This window comes from Terrapene carolina, unplaced genomic scaffold, assembly GCF_002925995.2.
Source record: "Terrapene carolina triunguis isolate 2854851 unplaced genomic scaffold, T_m_triunguis-2.0 Scaffold231, whole genome shotgun sequence".
Classification (NCBI taxonomy): domain Eukaryota; kingdom Metazoa; phylum Chordata; order Testudines; family Emydidae; genus Terrapene; species Terrapene triunguis.
This window is the reverse complement of record NW_020664582.1, coordinates 14,319,914-14,347,471: the sequence shown is the minus strand read 5'-3', so window position 1 is coordinate 14,347,471 and position 27,558 is coordinate 14,319,914. Positions and strand designations below refer to the sequence as shown.

General features: G+C 38.1%; 1 protein-coding gene across 4 annotated transcripts in view; it reads right to left on the bottom strand.

The window, feature by feature from the left end:
• Positions 1-27,558, bottom strand: part of BCAS3 (BCAS3 microtubule associated cell migration factor) — a 490,159-nt gene that overhangs the window by 372,106 nt on the left and 90,495 nt on the right. For all 4 annotated transcript variants that reach the window (XM_024211255.1, XM_024211257.1, XM_024211256.1 and 1 more), the window contains exons 9-11: positions 14,950-15,026; positions 13,053-13,136; positions 4,315-4,485 (exon numbers count right to left, since the gene is read on the bottom strand). In XM_024211255.1, the coding sequence (XP_024067023.1) occupies positions 4,315-4,485; positions 13,053-13,136; positions 14,950-15,026 (332 nt within the window). The remainder of the gene's footprint in view (positions 1-4,314; positions 4,486-13,052; positions 13,137-14,949; positions 15,027-27,558) is intronic.

The following is a 27,558-nucleotide window of genomic DNA, read 5'->3' as shown; positions in this document are numbered from 1 at the left end:
TATCTTGCATTCATTACACTGGCTGCCTATAAAAGGGTAAATTGAATTTTAAAACGAGAGAGAGTAATGTCAGTTTTAAATTCTAACACTTCTGGCCTATGTTCAATACATGCTCCTTAACCCTAATTTTTGCAAGTAAATCTGCATATTACACACATACATCCCCCGCAATTTAGGGTTTATACTGTCATATCCAAAGTCAACAATCACACATTCTGCTGTTGTAGGCCCCATGATATGGAACGAGCTCCCCAGTGACACCTATTTCATTTCATCCTTTACCTACTTCTTTCCCTTTCAAAAGTATTTGCAGGAGAACCACTGCTGGCCATTTATATTTATTACCTTCCTTTCCTATGCTTTTTGTTCCACTTTTTAAACTGGACCCCTCATTTGTTTTTAAATATATATCTCTTAAAGAGGTCATTTCATTATTTTTATTACACTGTAATTGTTTTCATTCCATTATATAATACAATACCCCGAGTTCTTTGTCAGAGGTGGGGTTAGTGTTACGTGGATAAATAGGGTGATTTTGAAATTCACAAAGGGCACTTAGGTGCCCAGTTGAAAATCATTGAAAGTTGGGCACCCGACTCCCCTCCATGTCTCTGAAACTTGCCTCCAGAGCTGCTATTATTTCTGACTATCCTTTAAGACACACACACACACACGCGCCCCACAATGCACAGGTCCCTGGATGAAAGGGCTTTGCTACAGTGTCTGGAAAGGGTTAACTCAATCCAGAATACAAACTTATCTGAAATCAAGAATTCCCTATGGTTTCCCATGCGATTTAGGAAGACCCAAGCTATCATTGAGCATATCCATCCCAATTCAAGAGAGATGTAATAGTCCAAACCACAAATCCTCATCCTTCCCTTTCCACCTGGGAGGAGTCAGGGATTCTACCCAGTGGTGCCTCATATCTACTTTGTCATTTCATTTCTCCGACTGAGTCTAGATCTGGATACTATATCCTATCACTGCCCGCTTAATCACTACCAGGAGCTGTGCCTTGAAAGCAAAGATAAAAATACACAAGGGATTTGACCTGTAACTGTAGAACAATTATTTCATCTGAGCATGGGACTAACCTTAGACCAAGGGTCGACAACCTGCGGCACGCAAGCTGATTTTTAGCGGCACTCTGCTGCCAGCTGGGGTCCCGGCTGCCGGCCCCATTCAGCCCGTTGCCTGCCTGAATGAACGGCACTCCAGGCCCGCAGCGGGCTGAGCGGGGTCGGCAGCTGGGACCCCACCTGGCAGGGGCCGGCGGACGAAACCCCAGACCGGCAGTGGGCTGAGCTCAGCCCGCTGCCAGTCTGGGGTTCAGTCTGCTGCCCACGCTGCCAGTCTGGGGTTCCGTCCGCCGGCCCCTGTAACTGTAAGATGTATTACTGGCCCGCGAAATCGTTTATTTACTGTAATTTATTAAGACTTGGCACACCACTTCTCAAGGTTGCCGACCTCTGCCTTAGACATCTGTGAGTAACCCACATTAACCATCCAGCTCAACCACTCTCCATCCCACCTGGGTGAACCCAGCAGAGGTTCGAGGAATGGGGCAGGTGTGAAGGTGGGGTAAAACACACTATACACAGGCCAATTTGCCATGACGGGGTCAATTCCTTCCAGACACTAAATATAATGAGCAAGGATCAACCCAGCTCAGGTACTCATATAGGCAGCAATTGAGCAAGGTGATTAACCATGTGCCTACCTTTAAGAATGCAGTGCAGTTGTAGCCATGTCAGTCCTAGGGTATGAGAGAGACAAGGTAGGTGAGGTAATATCTTTTATTGCACCAACTTCTGTTGGTGAGAGACAAAAGCTTTTGAGCTACACAGAGCTTTCTTCAGATCTCTCTGACCAACAGAAGTTGGTCCAATAAACGACATTACCTCACCCACCCAGTCTCTCTAATACCTTTAAGCATGTGAGCAATCCTATTTACTTCAGTGAGACTACTCACACATTTAAAGTCAGGGCATCTGCTTAAGTGCCTTGCTAAACTGGAGCCTGAATCAATTATGCTATGAAAACTAGCCGTGTCTGTCGAGGTAGTGCAAATGGATCCTACATCATCTAAGCAGTAACCTGTCACCTCCTGCGGACGTACCTGGTCCCATCAGCGTGAGAGAGCAGGAGCATTCCCAGTCACCAACCGACTCTTATTTCCACTCCTCTGCACTGCAACTAGTTAATTCATGCAGCCAGCAGAATTTGAATCTGCCATGTTCAAGCCAGGATCTGTGCACAAAATTTGCTGATTCAACTCAGTGATGGGAGAAACAGAGTAGGAGGGTAGCATCTGGCAATGACTCAGAAGGGACACAATCACAAATCATACACCTTATACAGGAAAGTACCCTACAGAGGCAGTGTTGTACAACAACCAACTTTTTCTAGGCCACATAAAAAATTAAAACTATCTCCCAGGTTTTTGTTTATCGAGCTTCTTCATTGATAGACTAGACCTTTCCCTGAAGTTATAAAAAGGCCTTTTGTGGCCAAAAAAACCCCCAACAACATAAACGAAAGGTTTTTTCCCCTTATTAGAAAAACCCATGCAGAAAATTCTGAGACCCAGTTCCACACTGAAAATAAATTATGAACCCCAATACTGTTTACATATCCCAGGTGACAAAAATACAAATGCCAGAAAGTTATTTCTGGATTCAAATGATCTAAGAATAGTGTCTATCTCAAAGCCTGTTACTTCAGGGGTTTAAGACAAAAAAAAAATTGTTTCACTACCAATAATGGCTTATTTTTGATATTGTAGTGTTAGTTGGGCAAGGCAACTGTTATTTTTACAACTACTTTTCCACAGTGTCCTTTGGGTTTGATTATTCCTTACTACTGGTAAGGTCAGAGGACAAGTTCATAAAAACCTCTAAATCAACAACAAGACTTAAAAACCTAAGATAAATCATTTTATTTCTAAGCCTATGCAGAATAGTCAATGCACAGACAAGAACATCAGAAATAATGACTGCATTAAGCAAGGCTTCATGAGAAATTTATGAAGTAGAATTTTTCTTTTTTTCTGGCTTTCTAAGAAAAGGCAACAGACATTTTTCCAGGAAACAAAAATGAATCTCAAAGGCCAGCAGCCTTGTTTTACTAACAGAATCTTGTAAAATCAAATAAAATAGTGTTATTTTCTATTTTCTGCTGGTTTTGTATTATTTTGTTTTTAAGAAACAAATATCTTCAATATCAAATCACTGGCAACACTATATGGATCTGATTATCTTTAAATTAATTCTTGGAAACATTAAAATATCAGACAGCATCTTATAAACCTGGGAAGGAAAATATTTTATTTTATCATCAGTTAGGAAACATACATAACATGACTGATTTAAAAAAATATATATCTTACCAAGGTAACAAAGCTGTACACACAGTGCACCCTAAACATTAGTGTGGACCTTTTGGGGGTTGGGAGAAATAGGGTGGGGAGTTGTTCTTTTTATTTTTAATTCAGCAAATGTTGACAAATAGATTATGGAAAAACTCAATTTGCAGAACCGTCATAAATAATTAAACCAGTTAGAGTCTTGCATGAGTAGAGACTCCAGAATCAGGCCCTTAAAAAAGAAATGATTAGTTGAAGTAAATCAATAAGAAATCTAGAAACCTTTATTTTATAAAGAAACTTAATTAAAACATTAGTTTCCATTTTAAATGGCTCACATATGGGTTTTTTAAACAGATAATCTTATGTGGTACAATTGTATTCTATAAATTAACTATGTTGTCAGAAAAACAATATTAAATGGCAGACTAGGACTCACTTAAACTTACGCTTTGAAAAGTTGAGTAATTTCAGACTTTCTACCCAAGTTCTCCATTTGCTTAGCTAACCATGGTCTCCCGATTATTACTATTTTACACTATATCAAACAATTCACCATATTTCTAGAGCACAGTCAAAATTTCCTGCTACATTATGTATTAATAAATGTAATCAGACCATACCCACATACAACTGGTCAGCATAAATCAACGTCACTTTTGAGCAAGTGTTAGAGGGACAGAAAGTGACACTTCACACTTGATGTTGTCAAAATGTCATGTAAATGCGCATTACAGGCTGTATACATGCTGGCTTAAATTCATTCCCAAATAGAACTTCCTATGCCATAACAATGTGCATCTGTAAATTTGCTTGACCTGATAAAAATCATGGTTATAGTTTTCATTTGGAAATGTAAAAGCACATAATGCATTTTTAATTCTAAAGTCTTGTGACACTTAAGGCACTTCTGATACTCTTTTTTGTTTCTTTGCAAGTTGTATTACCTGCCCTTCTCCAACTGTCTCGGTATCAATAACAGTGATGATCCCAGGCACCAGAGGACTTCGACGAGTATTGCTATGAACTAAAATCTCTTCTTCAGTTGCTCCTGAAGGCAATGTCCCTGTCAGCTGTGTAACCACTTTCCCAACCATTGTAAGTCCAGTCTTTATCGTCTATAAAGAAGAAAGAGAACCAATAAATACAGTTTTAGGGCTGCTTTTCAGATCTACATTGAAATTTCTCTCATAGCACAATGAATGTGGTGACTAGATTGCTCATCACCATACATCAAAAAAACACACAAAACAAATTAAATGGGTTTTTATAACTGACATACTAATTGTGTGAGACGCTACATGTAATAATATTCTATTTAAAAGGCTTAGCAAGCTACCAATAGAGTTTGATCTATCCTGTGAACTGGTTTTCTTTGGAAAATAAAATGTAACTTCACATATTTTAGCCAGGGGCTTCAAAAACATTGATAAAAGGAAGAAAAGTATTCACTATAATGTCTTTAGACATTATTATGTTAATTTTTTTCTTTTTAAAACTAACATTTTTATTTGTTTGTTCCTGCAGGTACTGATCAAAAGCCACCACAGTTGAAAGCATTACAATACATTGATATTATAATAAAAGGGGACAGGTGCACAGAACCCATGGAAAGAAGTGCAGTTTGAGTACACAGATCACATTTCTATTGCCATATGACCTTTCTCCTCTATGATTATTTCTGTAGTTCATGTACAAGGCTTGTCCTTCATTTCATTTGACACATCACCTCAGAGATGGTAACAGGGATCAAATGTATGTTGTAGCTGCAGTGCGAGGAATAAAAGCATTACACATTCACTACATAAGAACGGCCATACTGGGTCAGACCAAAGGTCCAACTAGCCCAGTATCCTGTCTTCGAACAGTGGCCAACGCCAGGTGCCTCAGAGGGAATGAACAGAACGGGTAAACAAAGTGATCCATCCCGTCGCCCATTCCCACTACGTAGAGAAATATTTACTTAGGACCAAATCACGCTTGACTTACTCATACGTTAATAGTCCCATTGAAGGCAATGGTATCCAGATGAGTAAGACAGGAAAGATGTGGCCCTTGATGGATATAACAGGGATTACATTTATTTCTCAAGAATTCACCTTTTGGAGTTCTAATATTGTTTGAATATGAGACCCAAAACCAGTAACATTAAAGGCTATATCTTCAAAGTGGTGGGAAGGAGGACTTCCAGCAGATCACACAAATCCCACTCCCGGTAATGGGACTTACTGTTCATGTTTCCCAGGCATTGCTTTGAAAATTTATCCCTTGCACTGGGTTTTATACTTTACTAACTTTTTTTTCTGCTGGTGGGGGTGGAACAGGACAATTTGGGAGAGATGGGTTAAAAAAGCTACAACTCTGAAATGTCTTTCCTGGGACCGAGGACCGCCTCTGATAAATAAATATAATAGGAGTTTAAGAACAGAATGACATTGTGACAAACAAATTCTTAACTAAAATGACAAGCAAAGCTGCCTGCTAAATTGAAAAGGAAAAAAAGATACAGATCAAACTGAAACCAAGAATAAGCCACAAATCAATTGTAACTGCTTTGTTTAGTGCTAAAAACTCAAACTGCAGTGATTAGAAAACACATTAGTGTTCATCAATTAGCAGCCAAACGTTTGCTTTAATAATTCATCGGAAACGACTTACACAAAGTCTGGTAGTGTGTTGTCAGGAAAGCCTCTGAAGGACCAACAGAATTAGGCGCCACACTGTATTGATGGCAATTTCTAGCCAGGAAGCCTGATTAACCTCTGAGATGCCTCTGTTGATGTACTTACCCCATTAATGCTAATGGAGATGCTACCACTTAAAATTGAGCCATGCCTTTATCAACGGAATGTCTTTTGGTTTTAAAGTCTTTAGTAATATATCCTGCTATTTGCTTCTTATCTTGATCTTTTCATACTCATATCAATGAATAAGAAACAACAAACTTTAACAGCTAATGTTTCATCCAGAAGATAAAAAAATAACATACAACAAAATATATAACGGTATCTGAAGGGAAAGACCTAAAAGTTAATACCACAATACTGTGTTATAACACACAGGCCTTTAGAAAAAACTGACCAATACTGATGTGACATACATTTGTAATTAAAAGCATACACTAATGCAGTGGTATTTTATGCAGCCAGAAAATGTAAGCATTACAGACTCAGTAAAATACATAGAAAGATTATGTGGCAAGAATAGGTTAGAATGAGCCTCGTAAGAAAGTAACTGCAATATTATACCTAGTTAGATTATATAGTGACAAGCACACTATTTAAGTCTTTCTATGAAAAACATAGCATGCTTATCTAACAAATTGAACTACTGTCATATGTTATACCAGATTGTGACTGCAAGACGTCTGAAAAATAATAGGTGTACAAAGATTTGGCCCAGTCCATTAGTACATAAATATCAGTGCAAAACCATTACGGTACTTATTCCCTTGTGCTATGTGTATATTTGCAAAAACTTCCCTGGTAATCTTTAACCTTTCCCATGCCATATCAGCTGTCCTCCCTATCCATTAGTGCTAATGGCCTTGCTCTCACATAAGCTGTTAGTACTCATTAAGAAGTTATCAGGTATCAAGAGAAAACAGATGCAGTTTTTGCTAAATCACTTTACCACCTTGGGATTAAGAGACACCAAGAAAGAATCAACTAAAGCAGTTATTAGGTGACAAGAAAACTTGGTTTATAATTTGATGTTAGACATTAGGCAGACCATCAAAAGAGGTTTTAAATTTAAATAAATTTATGAGTTTTCACTTTTCAGCTTTCTTCATTATTGATGGGAATTGGTAGTGAGTGAACACATGAGGTTTTCCTAAAAATGAAATCCACTGTTTCAATGTTTTCTTGTAAACAACTTGCACAACATTTAAATCCAAAATCTCAAACTTTGCGTAGTGCAATTAGACTCTTAAAAAAAACTGTTCACCTTCATTCAAATATAAACAGTTATTTTAATTTAAAAAAAACCTATGTACTCATCCACTGTTTAATCTAAAAAAAGACCACACTTTAATTAGCTGAGAAAATTAAAATGTATCATCCAATGACAGTCGAGCTGTTTAGTTTTAACAAGGTCTTATGTCCTTTTAGTGATAAAATGATGTATTGTTCTTTTTCACAAAACTAACAAAAAGTTGACATAAAAATGTGAATGTTTCCAAATTAAGACTCTGGAAGGAGAAGCAGGAATATCTGAAAGAACCAAAGATTCTACTGAGATGCAAATACCCTGGTAATCAATAATTAAATGGAAAATATGGTTTGAACAACATAACAGTTCCTTTGATTCAAACAATTTTAGATCCAAATTTGAACCAAACTTTTGATGAAGTTCTGAAATGAAATTCTTGCCTTTCCCTTCTCCAGCCATGATGAGAACCATATGTGCTGAAATAGCAGAAAAATGGTTTCACGAGATATAGGGAGGAAGGGAATCTACTGGCTACCCTTAAGAAAAGTATGGAAGGGTTGCCTGCCATGCCACCCCAAGACTGAATTAGGAGAGAGAAGGCATACCTGGACACCTCTTTAAGAGACTAGAGAATGAGCTGGTCTGGCTGATCGCCTTCTCAACACACAGTTGTTAGCAAAAAGTGGGGTCTCTCTCCAGGTAGATGAAGAAGCTAAAGGAGGAGAAGGAGATGGAAAAACATTTCTCCTCCCTCCCCCAAAAAAGAGCATGGATACTGCAGATAAGCAACTTCACATCTGGATGATTATCTAAACCAAACCCCTGGAAGTTCACCAATCACTAAAACCACTCAATAATAATGAGCTTCATTCCTGGAAGATGCTACATGCCTTCAGTCCCATTTCACTGACTTTACTGGCAGGGGAGAAATCCATGGGACCTGAAGCATACCATACAAAGCAATTTTCATCTTTGTGAACATTAATAACTTCCCTGATACACTCTATTAAATTTATCACATTTTAAAATGTTGATAATTTTCTGTTTCCACGACGTTCAGTGAAGCTGATGAAATTATCACTACTGTGATCTGCCTTAGAACACACACAGATAGTCAAACAAATGGGAAGAAATGAAAATAAGAAATAAGAAAATAAGATCAGAGAGGCAAAATGGCCCATGGAAAAGTTAGCAACAGCAGAAAGAGGAGTTTTTGTCAGATGCATCAAGTGGGAATAGTGAAAACTACTCTGGCTGTTCAAAACAAAATCCTTCTAGACATCTAAAATAAAGATAATCAAATAATAAATCCATGATATTGTGAGTTTCTCCAATATTGCTGGGATAAAAAGGGAGATTAACCCTTTGGCACCAAGAGTCAATGTCTCCTAATGTGATTGTGGTTTTGAACTTAGCATTAAATGTTAACAGGGGTAGCTCTAGCACTGCCAGATAAAGGGATTGAAGATAACTCTGGAAATTGTTGATTATGCAGGAGGCCTACTTCATATGATAAACTCATGGGAACCACATTAGGGAGAAAAAAAAGCTGTTAGTTACTGCAGCATTTTTCAAGTTAACCCATCAAATGTCATCATAGTAAATATTTTCCACAGCTACTGAGTGTTTCCTCTGAGGATCTCCAAGTGGGAGCTCTCAGATGGGGTTCTATCACCATTACTCCTTACCAAACTTTATCTTCCTTCTCTGTGTAAAGGTTCCTCCACTTCCCTCAATAAGAGATTGAAATCAAGACCCACAAAAGGCTGAATTCCAAGGTCATTTGAGAAAACAAGAACTTTTATGGGACCGCTCTGAATTCAAAAGGGACAGAGTAGGGAATAAAAAAGGACATCCACTTTAAAAGTAGCTAACACCTCCATTGATCAAAGGGATGGATCCTAAACCATTTCATGCAGATAAGATATAATCACAGTTGAGGCCTGTAAAGGAAGATTTACTTAAACAAGCAATATGGTGAGGTAATGGGAAGGGCAAAGGGCAATAGATATTTGGAGTGTATATTTGCCTCTGAGGTAAGTCAGTGTTTCAATTACCAGGAAGTGGCATTTTGCTTACTGTTACACAGTTTGATTAAATCGGTCAAAACAAAGTTATTAACTTTGTTCCATGCTTTAGACTTGCTAACAGACACAAAAGTTACAAAATTTGTAAACAAAAAGCACAAACATAATTAAGACACCAATCCTGCAAATGCTTACACATGTGCCCTCACTTAAGTAGCCCCATTGCCTTCACTTGGACTATTTACATGAGTAAAGTTCTGCATGTGCACAAATGTTTGCAAAAATGGAGCATACATTTGTATCAGGTTTGTACTAATCAATTGGACCCTGGTCAACTAACAATAAAATAGCCTGCTGACTATCAAAATTTCAGGCTGAAAATATTTACACTGTCCATTGATGTGGACATGGAAACAAGGAAACATGGAAAACATATGGTTAAACAAGGAGGATACAATGTTATTAACAGCCTACAGCTAACTGGAATATATCACCCAACACTACCCAACACGTTTGTTCAGTGATCTGAACTGGCACCAGTGGACCTTGAGGTCCTACCTTGAAAGTGAGTGTGAACCCATGCCCTCTCTATACACTCTCAGGCCAATCAAGGAACCCTGACTGGATACCAGAGTCCCAACCTCCTCCTCTCTTTCTTGGCAGAGGTAGGATAGAGGAGAAGAGCTACAAGTAGCAACAGACAGAGGTACACTCCTGTCATTATGTCACACGAATGCCCAGGACCAGTGTCCAAGCAGCCCATTAGGTTTTAGAGTCTTCAACTGGACCCTTTCTAGCCTCGACTGCACTGGAACCCAGCACGGTTGTGAGAATTGTAATTTAAACTCCCCAAAAACAAACCTCCTGGATGCCAAGTGGAATGTGAAAAAAAATCTACATAACGGTTTGCCAGTTTCCCAATACAGGAAAGATGCACCTTCCCGACCCCAAAACTGGGAATCAGCCCAGCCCCTGGCACTCTCAGAAATCCAGCAGATTAGTGAAAGGCGGGACAAACAGGGCTACTCAACCCAGGATGCACCATTTTTTTTATCATCCCCTTCCCCAACTTCAGCAACAGGAAGAGCCAAGACCCTGGCTTGCACTGCCCAGTGGCAGCTGCCGTGGATGGGATGAGCCCCTGAGCCTGGACCCAGATGCTGCATGTGATCCTGTCTCCCCATACAGCATGAAGAAAGGAAGGGGGCAGAAGTGGGAAGCAGCAGTCCCCATCTACTAGAGGCAAAGAGGTAGGGGTAGAGCAGGGAGGATGATGAACACTGTCTCAAATCCCCTTGGCCAAAATCTCCCTCCCTCCCCAGAAGGTGGTCTCCACTGTTCCCAGTCCCACCCAAACTCCACCCTGGCTTGCAAGGTGGGCATTTTACTACTCTAATTTATATCAGAAATTGATGTCTCATTTAAATCTATGCCCTCCCCAGCACTTATACTGTACACAAGAGTCCCCGAGTCTCCCCCGCCCCTATTTACACAATGGGATCACAACTAACCAAGGACCCTAACAATTGACAAGAGAATCATGGCATTTGGATGTAACTGAAGATTTCCATTCTAACCTGTAGTACCAACCCAGAAGTCCTTCCCCAAGTATTAGTGGGTTAGTAGCATGCGTTAGTGCATATTATCTAATAGCTTTCTATCTTTTCCCAGCTCTGATTATTATCTTGCTGTTATATAGGGTCTCACACATTTTTCTTTCCTGCAACTATTTTATATACAAATATTTTCCCTGTTTACTGCACCATCATTATTTTCAAGTTTGTACATATGGGGCTCGTATGTATTGGGTGAAATTCTCCAGCCTGTATGATGCAGGAGGTCAGACTAGATCATCATAATGGTCCCTACTGGCCTTAAAAACTATTAATCTATGGTCTTGTCTAGGGACCCTTTCGTGCTTTCTGACAGACTCTCTGGCTGGATTTTTCAGTCCTTGTAACAACTCAAAACAAAAAATTGGCCTTTGATCTGCAGGGACTATTGAATGTGTGCTACTCAGTTGTACATAGGGTTTAACAACATTGTGGCCTGCTCTTTCCAATGACATATCGGGCCAGACTCTTGCTTACATTAAGGCCACTTTATGCTGTTCTGGTAGTATAAAATGACCCTCGTGTAAACAAGAATCCAGCCTATTTGAGCACAATTATAGCAAATCCTACTGAGCTAGTTAGCTAAGCCCATTTGCCCGTTTTTAAAAAAAATGCTAATGCTGATGAGACGGAAAGTATTTTTTTCACCTTTTTCCACTGAGTGTGAAGGAACTCAAAGCAGATATTACGGATTTAAAATAGTATCTTCAGGAGGAGGAAGATCCAAATTTCCCCTCAGCAATGTAAAAACCTGTGATTTTTCTCCCCCTCCAACCACAGCACAGTTGAGTTCTAAAGCTATCTTGATGGAATACATTCATTTTTTTATTTGCTTTTATATGAAACAGCCTGACCTTTGCTTCTCTTTGTGGGTTCTTTAAACTGTTGTTTTGTTCAGTGCAGTTGTGCTTTCTATTCCATGCTGCCATTTAGATTCTCTTTGTAATCCCTATGATTAGAACTGTTTTGTTGTGTATTTCACAAATCACAAGGCTTGTGGTTATAAGAAAAGCTTGTAATCAGCATGAACTTCGCCAGCCAACACTGAAACTCACTTTTTTGTGTGTGAAAAAGAACTGACTTCGCCAAATGTGAGAGGTAAAATCTCCAGGAAAAAAATGCATGCTCTTTTGGCTTGCCTAAGATTTTTCCATGAAAACTCAGCAGCTTCCAAACACACAGAGGAACGCTGTTCCGACTAAGCAAACCATAGGCACTGGTATCTAAATGTAAACATTATTATTAACACTCAGAGGCTTTTTTGAAGGTTATAATAACTGGAGCTGGGTGAATAACTGATTTTTTAGTTCGGCGCCTGAACTCAAAAAATCTGAAAAATAATTCGGTTTGTATCAACCTGAAACAACAATTTTTTAGGTTTTTACTGCCAGTGAAAAACAAAAAAAAAAATTCATTTCAGGTCTAACAAAACGTTTCCTTTAACTTGAAAAGTTTAGTTTTTGGGGGGAGGAGGGAGGCTTGGTTTTTTTTTATTAATTTTAATTTTGAAAATGTTGAAATGAAACATTTCTATGTTTTAGAATTTCTTCCCCTAATTTTTTTCCAGCCAAAACTATTTGCCAAATCATACCAGCGAATAAACTATTTGCCGAAATAAATTCAGCCAGCTCTGGTAAAGTAAGTATGTAATTAATTAGCTCTTCTATCCCTCAAGTACAATTTGATCACCCTTTAAATACTGTAAAAATATAGTACTGGAGCAAATATATCCACAAAGCACCAGGCACTGCTGTGTTTATAAACTGAGTATCAACATGCTAAGAGATCAGTCCTGCTTGAGTAGATTTAACTGAGAATGCTCACATGAGCAAGAGCTGGTAGCGTGAGTAAAGGTTTGAAATATAAAAGGTCCAATCCTGAACGGCACTGAGTGCCTACTGAGAGGCGCTGAGCAATGGCTGCTCAGAAATGTGCAGGATCTGGCCCCTAAATTTGGTTTTAATATTATTAAAGCAATTCCAGCACCTTTCTTAGATTTTTTTCTATTTTGTGAATTAGAAGGGGGGGGGGGAAATCTCAATACAGTTCAGCAAGGGAATCTGATCATCACTGCACAGGATGACTTCTTCCAGCGGTTGCTGATGTACTCACTTTGGCAGCACTAATGACTGTGGCAGTGTAAGACTGAATGTTGTCTCCACAGGCTCCACCACGGGACTGATGGCACCGGATCAGCTGCGAGGAGAAAGATAGCCAGCAAGTCACTATTATTAAACTATACAACCCCGTAACCCATTAGCATAGCTCTTATTTATCATGTACAGTGGCGTGTTTTTTCATACAAATAGCAAAAAGCCCTGCTGAGACACTTAACCCCTTTTTATAATCTTCTGGGTGCCACCCAGACTGTCGCATGCTCAGCTTTGGTTTTCAATTACAAGATGAGCAGTCCCTAAGAATTCATAAACTTTGAAATGGTGGGATTTTGGGTCTGGCAGCATTACCGCAAATAAATTTAAATAAATATAATCAACGGCTTTAGCAATGTCTATGTAACATTAAATATTTGACATCCTACGAATTTGGATATGGCTTCCTCCCCCCCCTCCATTTTTTTTTTTTTTTAATTACACAGACTCCAGCAAGGAGAAAAATGACAAAAGAAAAAAGTTTGCTACGTGTACATTTTTAATTCTTTCGGCTTTGTAGAGATTTAATATGTCTGTAATTGCATTGCTTCTAGACTGCTTTTCTTTTATTATTAATAGACCAAAACAGGATACCTCTATCAAACAATTAATGAAACTGCCAGTTAAATAAAATGGCAAATAAGTCACTGATATTTATTGTTGCTGCATAGAAAATGTTGACTCTCTAGTTGCTCCCTTCTATCATTTTTGTTGAAAGAAAGGAGAAAGAGATAAAAATCACTCTAAACTATATCTTCTCCTGAAAATGCCTCTTTGTAATTCTATTAAAATGGGTAAAAAAGTAAAAATTAAACTGAAAAAGGGAAACAGTCAATGTATCCAAGGGAAAGATCAGTAGCTGAAGTTCCCTTTGACCTATTTATTTTCAAAATTTGTTTAAATTTGCTGCTGCAGCATTTGCAAAACTTAGAGATCAGTCTGTAAATCGAACAACACTGTAGCTGACCGATGGGTGTGGTGTTTCATCAAGAGGCAGACCTAAATTTGGACAGAGGTATAACAGCAGGCAAATTAATAAAAGCTGCCTCTCTGATAGTCTTTGGCTCAGTTCTTACAAGCAGCTATTCCTGTCACAGGAATGTAACCAAGGGTGAACATGAAAAAGGTAAGTGCTTCCATTTTAAAATACAAACCATACTCTGGTAACTGAAGGTGAAGTTTTCAAACACATCTTGTTTTAAATTTGCAGTGATCTTTTAGGACTACACTGGGTAAAAAGAGTGCTAATTACTTTCCTTGGCATCTAATTTTTCTCTCTTTGACTCTGAAAATAATCACAACTAATTCAATATTTTACGTTCTCGAAGACAGCTGTGGTCTAATGGATTGAGCCTGGAGGCAGGCAGCCAGAAATTTTTGAGTTCTAATCCCCAGTCTACCCACTCACTTGCTGTGTGGTCTTAGACAAATCCTTGGACCACTTTGTGACTCAGTTTCCCCTAATGGTTAAATAGGCATACATCTGTCTTACGGGGGTGTTGAGAGTTATTGTTTAAAGTGCTGAACACAATTTTAAGGTGTTAATTGCTGAGCAAGCTATATGATGCAATCATACATTGAAAACTCTCCTTTTTCTGCCTGTACTATTCTTGAACATCCAGGCCCTGTAAGCTCACACAGTTGAATAAGGTACAGTACATAGAGCAGAGGGATGATATAACTGCAAACAAAACACAGCTGGTAGGTCTAATTTTTGGCCTACCATCATTTGTCAATGTCCTTTTAAAGATTGTAGCCTTTTTTTTTTTTTTTTTAAACAAGTCTGTTCCTGTGGTTTAGATAAAATCATTCTGGCTTCTCTATTACAGAAAATATTTAAAATTTAAGCCATTCCTTACCTTATTTTCTGCATAAGCAAGCCAACGACTCCCAAGAGCAATGGGATTCATGTTTGGCCCCGGACAAGGATAGCAGCCTGAAAATTTTCAAAAGGCAGCACTGAAAAATATCTTAATGACTTCTTACAAAGAATTTTACATATTGCCAAGAAAACAAAAAATCTAAACAAAGAGCCTTCAATTGCTAATATCACTCAGCAAATGCTTACATTTTTGTAGCTGAAGATAAGATTGTGGCTAGATGAGCCATGTTATTAACAGTTAGTTAATTAATGGTAAATGCAAATTTTTCCTTATGTTTGAGTTTCTGACTTTTTTAAAATATCATTTTGGAAGGCTGGGAGTGAAGAATAGATTTTACAACTTAAGAAACCCATCACTCAAAACTGCATGATATTAATTTAAGTTACTGGGGTTTTGAGTACTTTGAAAAGTGGATTTCTCCACATTGTGAACCAAGCAATTCTATAGATTTACACCATGATTAAGTTCATTTCACTGAATGCCTGCTGGTGATCAATAACTACAATGAGGTCAAAATCATTTTAGGTGTCTGTGGGTGGGTTTTGTTTGTTTTTAATAGAAGTATTTGTGTTTACAGGTCATCTCTCACAAAGACTTATGTGGGTACTTAACTTTACCCACTATGAGTGAAATCCTCACCCTATTAAAATCAATGGCAAAACTTCCATTGACGTCAACTTGCAATTTCATCCTGCAAGCAGTTCCATTAAGTCATTGGGACTACTCACAATGTACTAAATTAATCCCATATGTAAGTATTCATGAAAGGGAGAGCTTTAACAGCATTGACTAGAATCATGAACAGTATAGAAGAGGTGGTGTGCAAGCTTCCCTTGCCTAGCTTTATTAACGCATTTTAGTTTTGGCTTGCAACATCTCTTCTATCCCAGTACTGAGTCTCTTTTAATTAGACTGCCTATCATGACAAACTGCGTGCTTGTTTTGTGGTGTGTTTACAAAACTGTGCTTTCTTCCTGCCAAACCGTTTGTTCGTTATCACCTTTATTGACTCAAGCTCGGCATCACAACTCCAGTTAGCTTCATACTAAAAACTTTCCATCGCTCATAGAATCATAGCTATATAGGGCTCGGAGGGACTCGAGAGGTCATCTAGTCCAGACCCTGCACTGAGGCAGGATCAAATATACTTAGACCACACTTGGTCTAACCTGTTATTCACAGTCTGTGTTATCAAGGAAAATAGGTGCACTAGCAAATACACAAAGTCTTAAAAATTTAAAATATATATGCATAAGGCTAGGATTAAAAGTTTAAAAACAATACAGCACAGAAAATAACAGTACTGAAAAGCAGCTAAAGTTAAAGATACCCTTGAATATTTGAAAAGGCGAGGGTTAAATATATATATTTTTTAAAGTTGCCAACGTTTAAAATTAACTTCAACTAGATGGGGTGCTAAATGTAACTAACAGAAAGAGTCAAAAGTTAACAAAATATAGAAAATTCTAGGGTTAATTATAAACAAAAGTGGGATTAAAATAAAAAAATATTATAAAGACAGGTTTTAGAACAATTTGACAGAAGAAATAGGAAAGAATAAAACCTAAATAAAAAGTATAAAGGGAAAAAAACCTGGAACTAAAGGCTGAGCTCTTACTATTGCACTCTGACCAGTTTGCTGTATACTGTGTCCTGTTCTCCTTCCCTGGGTCTTTTTGGGTCATTTTAGATTGCAAGCTCTTCGGGGCAGGGAACACATTATACTATGAAGTCCAATCATATCCCAACCGGGCGGCCTGTAGGTACTACAACACCATAAATAATATGTAACATTTTTGCATACAATTTAGGGCTCCAATCCTGCGAATAGATATGCCTGTGCAGATCCTAACCCCAATGCATTGTGCTACTAACATCAACGGGATTTCACACAGATAGAAGTAATTCAACCGCAGCGATTTGCAGAATTGGGGCCTGATGCGTGATTTGATTCTGAGTCACCAAATGTGAAAGGCTAGTGCAATAAGGTCCTGAGTCAGTAAAGTACCTTTAAGCATGTGAATAGCCCTATTTGCTGGATTGAGGCCGATACTACCTAACACAGCATCTAAATGTTGGCATGGTGGGCTAAAGGAAAATTATTCATGTTAACTATCTTGGGGCGGGTGTGTACAAAATATGAAAACTACACATAATTTTAACAAGAAATATCATAGGCAGTGTATAAAGCCTGGATCCTATCAAAGGATTAACCATCCATATTTTCCTCAATTATCTTCCTGAAGATCATTTACACTATATCAATTTAGAGTATTTCTCTCTTATTGGTTGACCAAGATAAAAGGTAAACAAAACAATGCATTTAAAATGTTTAGATATGCCTCTGTCATTTACTGGAGTTTTGGTTAATCCAAATCATAAAGGGTAGACTGGGATCAGTTAAACAGCATTTTAGAATAGTACACACCTTTAGCAACAAAAGGGAATGGAAGGACTTGCAGAATATAGTGTGTTACAGTACCAGTGGAGAAGTGACATACAAAGAGAAAGCTAAATATAGCTACACTTCTATTTGACCCATTTATTTCATGGGTCAAATTCTTGTATACTGATCAGTTAACTACAGTAAGAACAAGTAAATCTATTCCTCGTCTAAGGTTGACGGGGACTACAGATAAGAATGATCTTAGTACACCATTCTTTCTCATACTAGCTGTAGACCTTTATCATTTGCTTCTTGAACAGCCACTTGGCCAGCACTTTTAGTGAGGACAAAGGCAATACATTTTCCTATGGCATATTTTCTAGTCTGTGCAGTGTTGAAAGAAATGTAATACAATTTATTAGCACACACCGATTAAACTTATTTGAATAAATAATTATTATATACAAAATGAGAGATTTTAAAATCTCACTTACATACATACGTACGTACGTATGTATGTATTTATGAGAGAGACTCAAATATGTATTTGAAGATACTTCTTTCTGGACACATGTAGAAGTGGATATTAGACTCGTCATGCTGCATGCGTTAAATCATGCCCAATATCTATTTTTCGGAGTAGAGGTGGGAGTACTATAAAATTCAAAAAATCGTAATAAGCCATTTCAAAGGTCATGAAGCCATGGTAACAGAAATAGCAGCAATTCATCCCACTAAACCCATCTCAAGCCAGGAAAGCAAAACCAAGCGAGCATTTTGTAAGATGCCTTTTCACCTTCTTGATCTCAGGAAGGAAAATGAAAGCAGAGAGTAAGATGCCACAATTGTTATTGCACTCTGAAAGTGCATAAAATGTGGGCAGCCAGAGCCTCTTAAGGAAAGAATGCAAAAATCCTTCTTAAGGTTGTAAATACAAATGCGTTCTTCCGATGACATTATTGTTATAAACCAGTAAGGACTTAATGCTGACCTCAGCTTCAGCTTGTACAATTGCTATCTGGTTCAGTAAAGACATGCAGGTCCTTTGAATTCCTTCCCCCTCCCCGTACATCAGATATCCACGAAAAGATGTTAAGTGTTAAAATTTGTCTCAGACATCTTTACAATGTTTTATAATCAGCCACCTGTGCTTCCCAAGCCCCACAACTACTCTGAGGTAGATACCAAAGAATTATTTGATATTAATCTGATAATGAAACTGATATTAACTGATAGCGAAAAACGCATAAACCTGGCAAAAAGTAAGCAATTTAAAGACAAGTTCCCTTCTGGAAAAAAAAAAAAGCTGTTACTGATCATTTGAATGAACTGAAGACAGTAAGGAAACGTAAAAAGCCTCATTCCTTTGGTTGAAATGAGTCTATACAGAAAATTTAGAATATCTCTAGTGTCAGGTGTTTTTATTAACTGTATCATTATGTTACAGGCAGTACACTATGTGAATTAGATTTGGTCAACTTAATACATCTCTACTTGCAAATTAGTTCCAATAATGACCTCCGCTGAAGTCAGCAATTCAACTCGGTACTAAACTCTCTTCTCTCAATTAAGAAAAAAAAAAGAGTGTAAAAAAAAAAGAAAGAAAGAAAGCAATACTCTTCACTTCTTTTCTTTGTGACTCCATGTGTTTTGGAATCTTCCTGCCCCATAAGAATAAACAAAGGGTTATATTTTATGGGAAGAAAAGCAAATTGTTTTTCTGCTATCCAAAAAAACACTTACAGCTGGAGTCAGCAGAACATCATCTACTCGGCAAATGTAAAGACAAACAGCGTGACCTGTCAGGCTTTGCTATCCAATCATTATAAGCATGACTCTCTTAAAGATTAACTTCTACTAAACTTCAAAACAACTGAAGAAAAATACATTCTAAGCAATAGCGACAGCAGTTCTTTCATGTTTACAATGAAAATGAACATAATGAGAAAGCAGTGCTAACTGTCAAGAAGACCAAAGTTTCCAAGTTTCAATGAAGGTATCGAGAGGTCATCCAAGAGACGATCACTAAGGGAAAGCCCTTCCAAAAGTACAGCAAATCATAAAGTACTTAGCAACACTATGTCTTATAACAGGCTTTACTGGGAAGTTTAACCATCCCCCCCCTCCCCAATATCAAAGGTGAGCACATAGTAGAGGCTAATTTAAATATTTATAAAATACACAATTACTCTCTCTACTTAAATTAATACACAGAAAATAAATGAGTTTGCAGTTAAGGCAAAAGACCCGAACTGAGATTTTAAAACTCTCAATTTAGGAGTAGGGCTCTATTCTCAGCTGTGCTGCAGATTTCCTGTGCTAACTTGGGCAAATCACCTAATCTCTCTGTGTCTCATTCTTCCCATCGGCAAAATGGGAATAATACTAACCTACCTCACAATGGTAACAAAGGCCAAATTCATTAATGCTCGTAAAGGTCTTCAACAAAAAGGGCTATATACATGCAAAGTTGTTGTTTTTTTTTATTACTGAACTGCCTTATTTTAAAATATAAATTCAAAATAAGCACAGAGTTTGTGATCATTTCATTCAAAGCTGGTTTTAGTCTTCTTACTGTTACACTGAATTTGTACAGTTGATTTTACTGGAAATGGAATGATCTCAGCCATAGTACAAGAATGCTGATTAAACCAATACAGTTCTGTAAACCTCTAAGCAATTATGAAATCCCTGCACATTGACTGATGAGAAGGAAAGGGGTATGAGTTGTATTATTTCTCAACAGCCCTGTGCTATGCAAAATCCTGAACTCTTATAGGACTACTGGCATTCAGAGTCTCATATCCATATGCGCACAATAAATGTGGTCACCTCTTCTTCTCATGATGACAACCCACAAACTCCCACTCCATCGCCCTGCTGTTTTCTGCTTCTGAAGAAAGCTAAGCTCCTCCATTCCCAGAAAGAACTTTCCCCTTTACTTAAAATGTATTTTAAAAGCTCCTCTTCTAGTTTCAGTAACAGTAGCATGAATAGAGGGAGGGTGGTCAGAGGAAAAAGAGCAAAATCCACCTCTTCACCCATTCAGCTTTTAAACAATCAGTGAATGGGGAAAAAGGGCCATTCTGAAATAAGTCATATAGAATATAACAGGAATTAAACCAATCGGGCTTTCCAGACTTACTCTTAAAGCATGAATCATCCTATAAAACATGCAGCAGCAGTTAAAAAAAGCTAACTGCATGGTAGGTACCATTAGGAAAGGGATAGATAAAAAGACAGAAAATATCATCATGGCACACTCCAAACCTTGAATACTGTGTGCAGTTCTAGTTCCCCATCTGAAGAGAGAGATATTAGAATCGGTAAAAATACAGAGAAGAGCAACAAAAATGACTAGAGGTATGGAACAGCTTCCATATCAGGAGAGATTAAAAAGACTGGGACTTTTCAACTTAGAAAAAAGATGGCTAAGGGCGGATATGATAGAGGTCTATAAAATGTGGTCTATAAGAAGTGCAAGGGACTGGACTAGATGATCTATTGAGGTCCCCTCCAGTCCTACATTTCTATTATTCTAAAATCATAAATGCTGTGGAAAAAGTGAATAGAGAAGTGTTATTTACCCATTCATACAACACAAGAACCAGAGGGTCACCCAATGAAATTAATAGGCAGCGGGTTTAAAACAAACAAAGAAGGACTTCACATAACGCACAGTCAACCTGTGGAACTCATTGCCAGGGATGTTGTGAAGGCCAAAAGTAGAACTGGGGTTCAATAAAGAATTAGATAAGTTCATGGAGGATAGGTCCATCAATGGCTATTTGCCAAGATGGTCAGGGACACAACCCCATGCTCCGGATGTCTCTAACCCTTTGATTGCCAGACGCTGGGACTGGACAACAGCTGATGGATCACTCGATAATTGTTGTTTTGTTTATTGCCTCTGACGCACCTGGCTCCAGCCACTGACCGGTAACTAGGCTAGATGGACTATTAGTCTGACCCAGTATGGCCATTCATACTTTCTTAACTCTACAGCAGAGATAATTTTCTGTTAAGTTCCAGGACTTTTCCATAATAGGTAGTGGAAAAAGGGAATAGAGGGAGAAGGAGTGTCTCTCTCACCAAACACAAGTTGGTCCAATAAAAGATATTACCTCACCCGCCTTGTCTCTTGAAATCAACAAGAGTTAAGAGCCTAACTCCTTTTGAGCATGCACATCTTGGTAATAAGAGGGACAACACTGCATTGAAAATTTCTTGTACATATTTGGCGGGGCAATATTCCAATGCCAATTTTTCCTCATGGTCAAGGGCTTATTGTAATTAAGCCTGTAATACCTTATTTTGTTTCCTCTTCAGCAACTTCTTACTCATGCCAAACTCTTACCAAAATCACTGAGTGCTGAATAGAGCTCTATCACAGCAGCCTTTGGATTTAAACAAAAATTGGAACACAAGTTTATTTGTCTTTAGAAGATTGGACATTTCTAATGGCCACAGCCACTTATTTTTAGTTTGTACTTTTTATATGAAACAAATGGCACTTTGACAATTAAGTATGGCTCCATGTACAGAGAAAGGGTATGTGCCCTTCTGTCTCCTTTCTACATGCAATGTAAGCGGATATGCTGTTAAAACTGTTTCAGATTTATGTGCAACAGAATAAAACTTTAAGAGGAAAAGAACGGAATTGTCCATGTCAACATCATAGTTTTCCTTCAAACTGAGCCCACAGGGTTATCTCAAGACACCCTGGGTATGTTCTGTCTTTTATAGTATACTCTAAGGACTCCATATCTACATCCATTTTATAGTCTTTAAAAATGTCTGGTAATGACATCTATCAGTCTTTGTCTTTTGTCTCTACCATCTAGCCCTGGTTTCTGGTTTCCAATGAAAGCCTCTTCAGTAAGTTGCCCTCACCAATCCTTTTTATGTGACCATACTATAAAAATCTCCTCTTACTCATAATGTTTACTGCCTTCCTTTCCCAGGTTCTCTCTGATTTCCCCCTCCCCCCCCCCCGCTCCCTTTGTTATTAATAGCAAGGATTCTCCTCAAATAATGATTATAACAGACATTCTTCCTCCTTTTAATGGATGTTCCATGCTTTATATCCTCATAAGAGTGAGGATTTCATACTGGCACTGGACAATTTCATTTCAGGCTACCCCTTTGTCTTAGTCTTTATACAACATAGGAGTATGACTAGTACTACTAAAAAGGTTCCCTATACAGCATCAGTCAGTCTCTAATCCCAAACTGTGAACTGAACTGCATTTGTTTGGACCTGACGCTGCCATATGACATTGGGTTGAGATCAAGTCAGAGCCGATAAGATAACCAGGGTCAAGACCGGTCAGTACGTGCACAGGAGACCTCCGAGGATAATTTACATGCTGCAGAAAATTTGCTTGTGATTTAGGAAGTGGCATACATCCCTTTGTATCTATTTTGCTAGAAAGCACTCTTCTACCAGGAATACAGGTTTCTGCATATAGGTATTCTGGTTTCTTGGGGGCATTAAAGATGTCTCGGCACTTTTAAACCAGATTTCCTGGCCAAATTCCAAAATGAATAATTCTATTACCTGAAAATATTTGTCTTGTAGCAATTATACAGGTATGCTCCGTTTCCAACACCAAAAGCTGTTAAGTAGCATTGCTGTGCACTATTAAATAGCTAGCTACAATAATCCACTCTAGAAGTGGCTGCATTTTAGTTAAGTATCTTTATATAATCTATATTATTTATATAAATGTATTGATTTTTCTAGAGTCCTACAGCATATGTAGCACTTCACAATCATATAAAATTACAAGATTCCTTTCTTAAAGAACTGTGCAACCTAAACTGGCCAGATAAAAGACTAAATGACAATAGACCGAGGTAAACAGAGAGCGTAGAAAGGGGAGAGAAAGTAAATAATAGATAGTGATACTGTTGTTGCAGGAGCATTGTTTATTCCAAGGAAAACAAATCATATAAGTTGTTTTATCTAATATTTCTGGTTTGTTTAGAGGTTTTTTTTAGCATCTTCAGGCAAACCAAATCTATTTGTTTATATTTTTATAAAGCAATATTGTTTATAAATTCCTTTGGGATCCTTCTAGATGAAAGGCCCTATATAAATGTTATTACTTTCATACTGTCACATACTTTACTGAGATCATCTATTGTTCTTACACTTCCTTCTGTTTAAATATCACCCGTACAATCAAGCAAAAGAGCAAGCAGACAGGACACCCCTCACTGTGAAACCATGCTCAGCATCTACGGCTTTCTTTTTTCTTTTATAACTATCACTATCAAAACATAGGCCCAGAAAGAAGATGAAGAAGTACACCCACCACTGCTAGATATGCCCTCTTCTTTCCCATTCTCAGCCAGTGTGTGTTATTCTCACACATACACCAATACTACAATTTCAGAGTGGTCGCCGTGTTAGTCGTATCAGCAAAAACAACGAGGAGTCCTTGTGGCACTTTAAAGACTAGAAGTGGGTTTTAGCCCATGAAAGCTTATGCCCAAATAAAGTTGTTAGTCTCTAAGGTGCCACAAGGACTCCTCGTTGTTTTTACCAATACTACAATGACCTCTGTGTGGACAGACCCCTGGACCTGCAGGGTGCAGAGTCCACCCATGCCAAGCTCACTGGAGGATCAGAATTGTAGTCATTTTGAACTACCCAACTCACAGAGAGATCTCCTCTTCCCCTGAATTCCATCACAGCTGTTAAGATTATTTTGCTGTTGGTCCTTGGAGTTGAGCTCTTCAGGACAAGTGTCAAAAGAGTTTTCACCATACAGGACCCTGGCTTTTAACATTTGCTATACATGCTACTTCACAACAGCACAAATTTGGCAACCTTCAGAACACTATACCAGATTTAAAGCTTGGTTATGCCTTTTTTTTTTCTTTTTTCTTTTTTTTTGTTCAGGCAATTTGAGGGGACGTATAATTTAATTTTGTTGGTTGCAGTTCATCAGCATGCCACTGTGAGTAAGATGCTATTGTTTTTAGGTTTCATATTTTGTATTCCAATGTTTGGGATAGCAGTATAACAGCAACTGGTATTTTATACATTACAGGCAGCACCTGGTCTTTTATACATTACTTTTACATTTGCCAAGAACAGTCAGTTTAGCTGATAAACCTGGATTTGCAAACTGCCCTTTTGTCTTTATGCAAGCTTTTCCCCAACTGTATCTATACTTCACTGTGCTATCTTATAAACAGACTAACACTGATGGAAGATTAAGTCTCTGTAATTCTTGCACTATGTCCTACAGGCCTTCTAAAAAAAAAAGTGGAATAATTATCTTAGGTGATAGGACAGCTCAGATTCCCAGATACAGCATAAGATCCCTTGTAAACCATCCTCCAGCTTTAATCACCCTATTGCTTTTTAGCATTTCTCATGTAATGCAGTCACCGTTGAGACAAAGCTATCTTGTATACTTGTTTATAGATGTGAAAATAGCAGAACTACTACTAACATCCTGTGGACTTGTCACAGGAAAAGTATATGCTCTTTAATGCTCAAGAAATAAATTCCGAGCCTAGAACTTTCTGCTCACTTGAAACTCAGATCTCTTAACCTAGACCAAAGTTTTCCTGCTGCGATAAGTACAGGTAGCCAACCAACAGACAGACTTTTAATAATGCTCAGGTTTAAACTGTTTGTTGCTTAAGCAATGTGTCAACAGGTGATATGGTGGAAACATTTCTAGATGTTCAAAGAAAACGGAGTAAGAGTAGAGCATTCTGAAGAAGGAAATTATAAGGTGGTTTGTTGCAATCTGGATTTGTACCATACACGATACCATTCCACCAGATCAGACAATCAGAAGTAGCAATCTCTGCCAATTTTGATTCAGAAATTAAAGGAATGCAAAAAATGCTCAAGAGTCACTCTTCCAAAAAGTACTTGTTTAAACTCCTTTAAATGTTTAATTCTTTCATGAGACATCTAACATTCTTGTTTTGTAGCAAAGAGGCTGCTCCCCGTTTGCTCATCAGTGAAGAGGAATTCTACCAAATTCACAAAAGGGGCCTAGGTGACCTGGCCTTTGGCAGCCTGAAACCAACACATCATTTCTTGAACATGAATACCTATAACAAAAAATACAACCCACAAATTCACAGATTAGAATATCAATTGCTGACTCTCCATGTTTATTCTATTAGCGGGATAGAAAGGTATTCAGTATATATTGTACAATTTTAGCCCCACGGTTACACAAAAATCTTCCTGGCTTTTATGGGCTATGAAGTACACTGGCTGAACTCTTTGGAAAATTACCTCTTAAGGGGCTTGCTGGACAGCATCAATAGAAATGTGGTGCCAGATAATGGCTGCAATAACTGTCTTCATCTCTGGAGAATAATGGATTGTGAATATATCAATATGAGGAGTGGAAGGGCAAGAGAGACTGAGTAGGCACCAGTTACTGGACGCAAAGATGATGCCACATGTATGATGTTATGTGTACTCATCTCTTTTCGGGGGGAGGGAGGAGGTTCTTTATAGAGAGTAAAGCATCCATAAAGCCATGTTTGTAATCATCAATGTTAAACTAAGTAAGCATTTTTGGAGGGGCAGTTGCAGGAGCATTGATGGCATACAAATCAATGAAGTACAGTTATTTCACATTTACTCTTTACAAAGACCAAAAAAAGCTTGCACATCATTCTGAATGCCAGTTTTTGATCCTGCAGTCACATGCAATATTCAAAGAGAAAGGCTCTGAAGCAAAACTGATTTGTACCAGAGTACAAGTCCAATGATCTAAAATCTGCACCTCAGCATTCACACCTAGCAAAAGAAACAAATTTTCAATGCAAGTGCCAAACAAGTTCAGTTAGCTGTGCTACAAAGAAATACTCCAAAAACAGCGAACTTGCAGCCATCCCTGGATTCATTCTTTTTTTTCCCTTCCATGATGCAGGCCTTCTCTTGATGAAGCTGACTTGGCTGGAAATGTAGGCACAGTGGAGAGTGGAATGCCATAGGAAAGTTACAGACATGAATTCTTTGCAAATTGAGAGTGTGCAACAGATGTAGAAGTAGGAATACCTCTCACAGTGTAGATTATTGTATATACTGGATATGGAAGTTCAAGTTATCTTTCCATGATTATCCACAATATATTTTCCATGCGAGTTTAAACACCTGACTTAAACTGACACACAGAGATGGGGGCACCTGTAAAATCAGTATTTATTATGAAAGCCTACAGTAAAATTGGTTGTCTCTCTTCCACTCAATTCAATCATTACATTTTCATCTAACTAAATCCTATACCAATGCAATGTTAAAGTGGCACAGTTAGCCTCTCAAAAAAGTCAGGAAACGCAGAAGCTAATGTTACAACAGCCGCATGAACATGACCGCGTTGCAGACCCTGAATATTCTATGAGACATTTATTACAACAATATAGTAAGCTACATATTCAACCACAAAAACAGGCATACCACATATATGCAACACAGCTGCATTAACATAGCTTGTAGAACCTTAACTTCTAAATTCCTGACACTATGATCTTAATTGTATGTTCTGTATTTAATTTTTTTAAAAATCAATAAAAAAGGATGACGCATGTTGCTTCTGCTTAATGATATTAGCATTTAAATGGGTGATTTCCCACATTTGCAGCTGCTGTTGTTGAGCTGGAGGCAATTTTTATTGGTTTACATTATGACAGCAGCATCTTCAGACAGACAGAGAATAGTTCTAATTCGGGTCTGTGTTCTAGCCCCTTTATGCCTCCTCTCCTTCAGCATAAAGGAGCCTGAACACAGCTGGATCACCACAGCAGGATCTCTTTACTAGGAGTTTCCCTAGTAGAGGGAGATTCTCTAGGCAGCCCTACACTGTCCTCGTTCCACCAGCCCCCAGTGTAGAGGTATATCAGTGGGGTGGGGAGGCCAGTGACACAAAAAGGCACTGCTCAGAATTGGGGTCAGAAACATGTTATTTTAAAATCAAAATCTAGACTGTATAAAATATGATAGTATACAGTGAAACTGCAGGGAAACCCTACAATGACTAGACATACAATTTCCCCCCCCACACCAATGACTTACTTCTGTCCTTGATGTTAAAGCAGACTTTTTTCCTGTTTGGGGTAAATTATTTGTCTTTTTGGTAAATGATTATGCTGTGTGCTTTTCAATGTGAATCTCGCTCATCCAAATTATCCTAGCAGTAGGTTATCCTTAA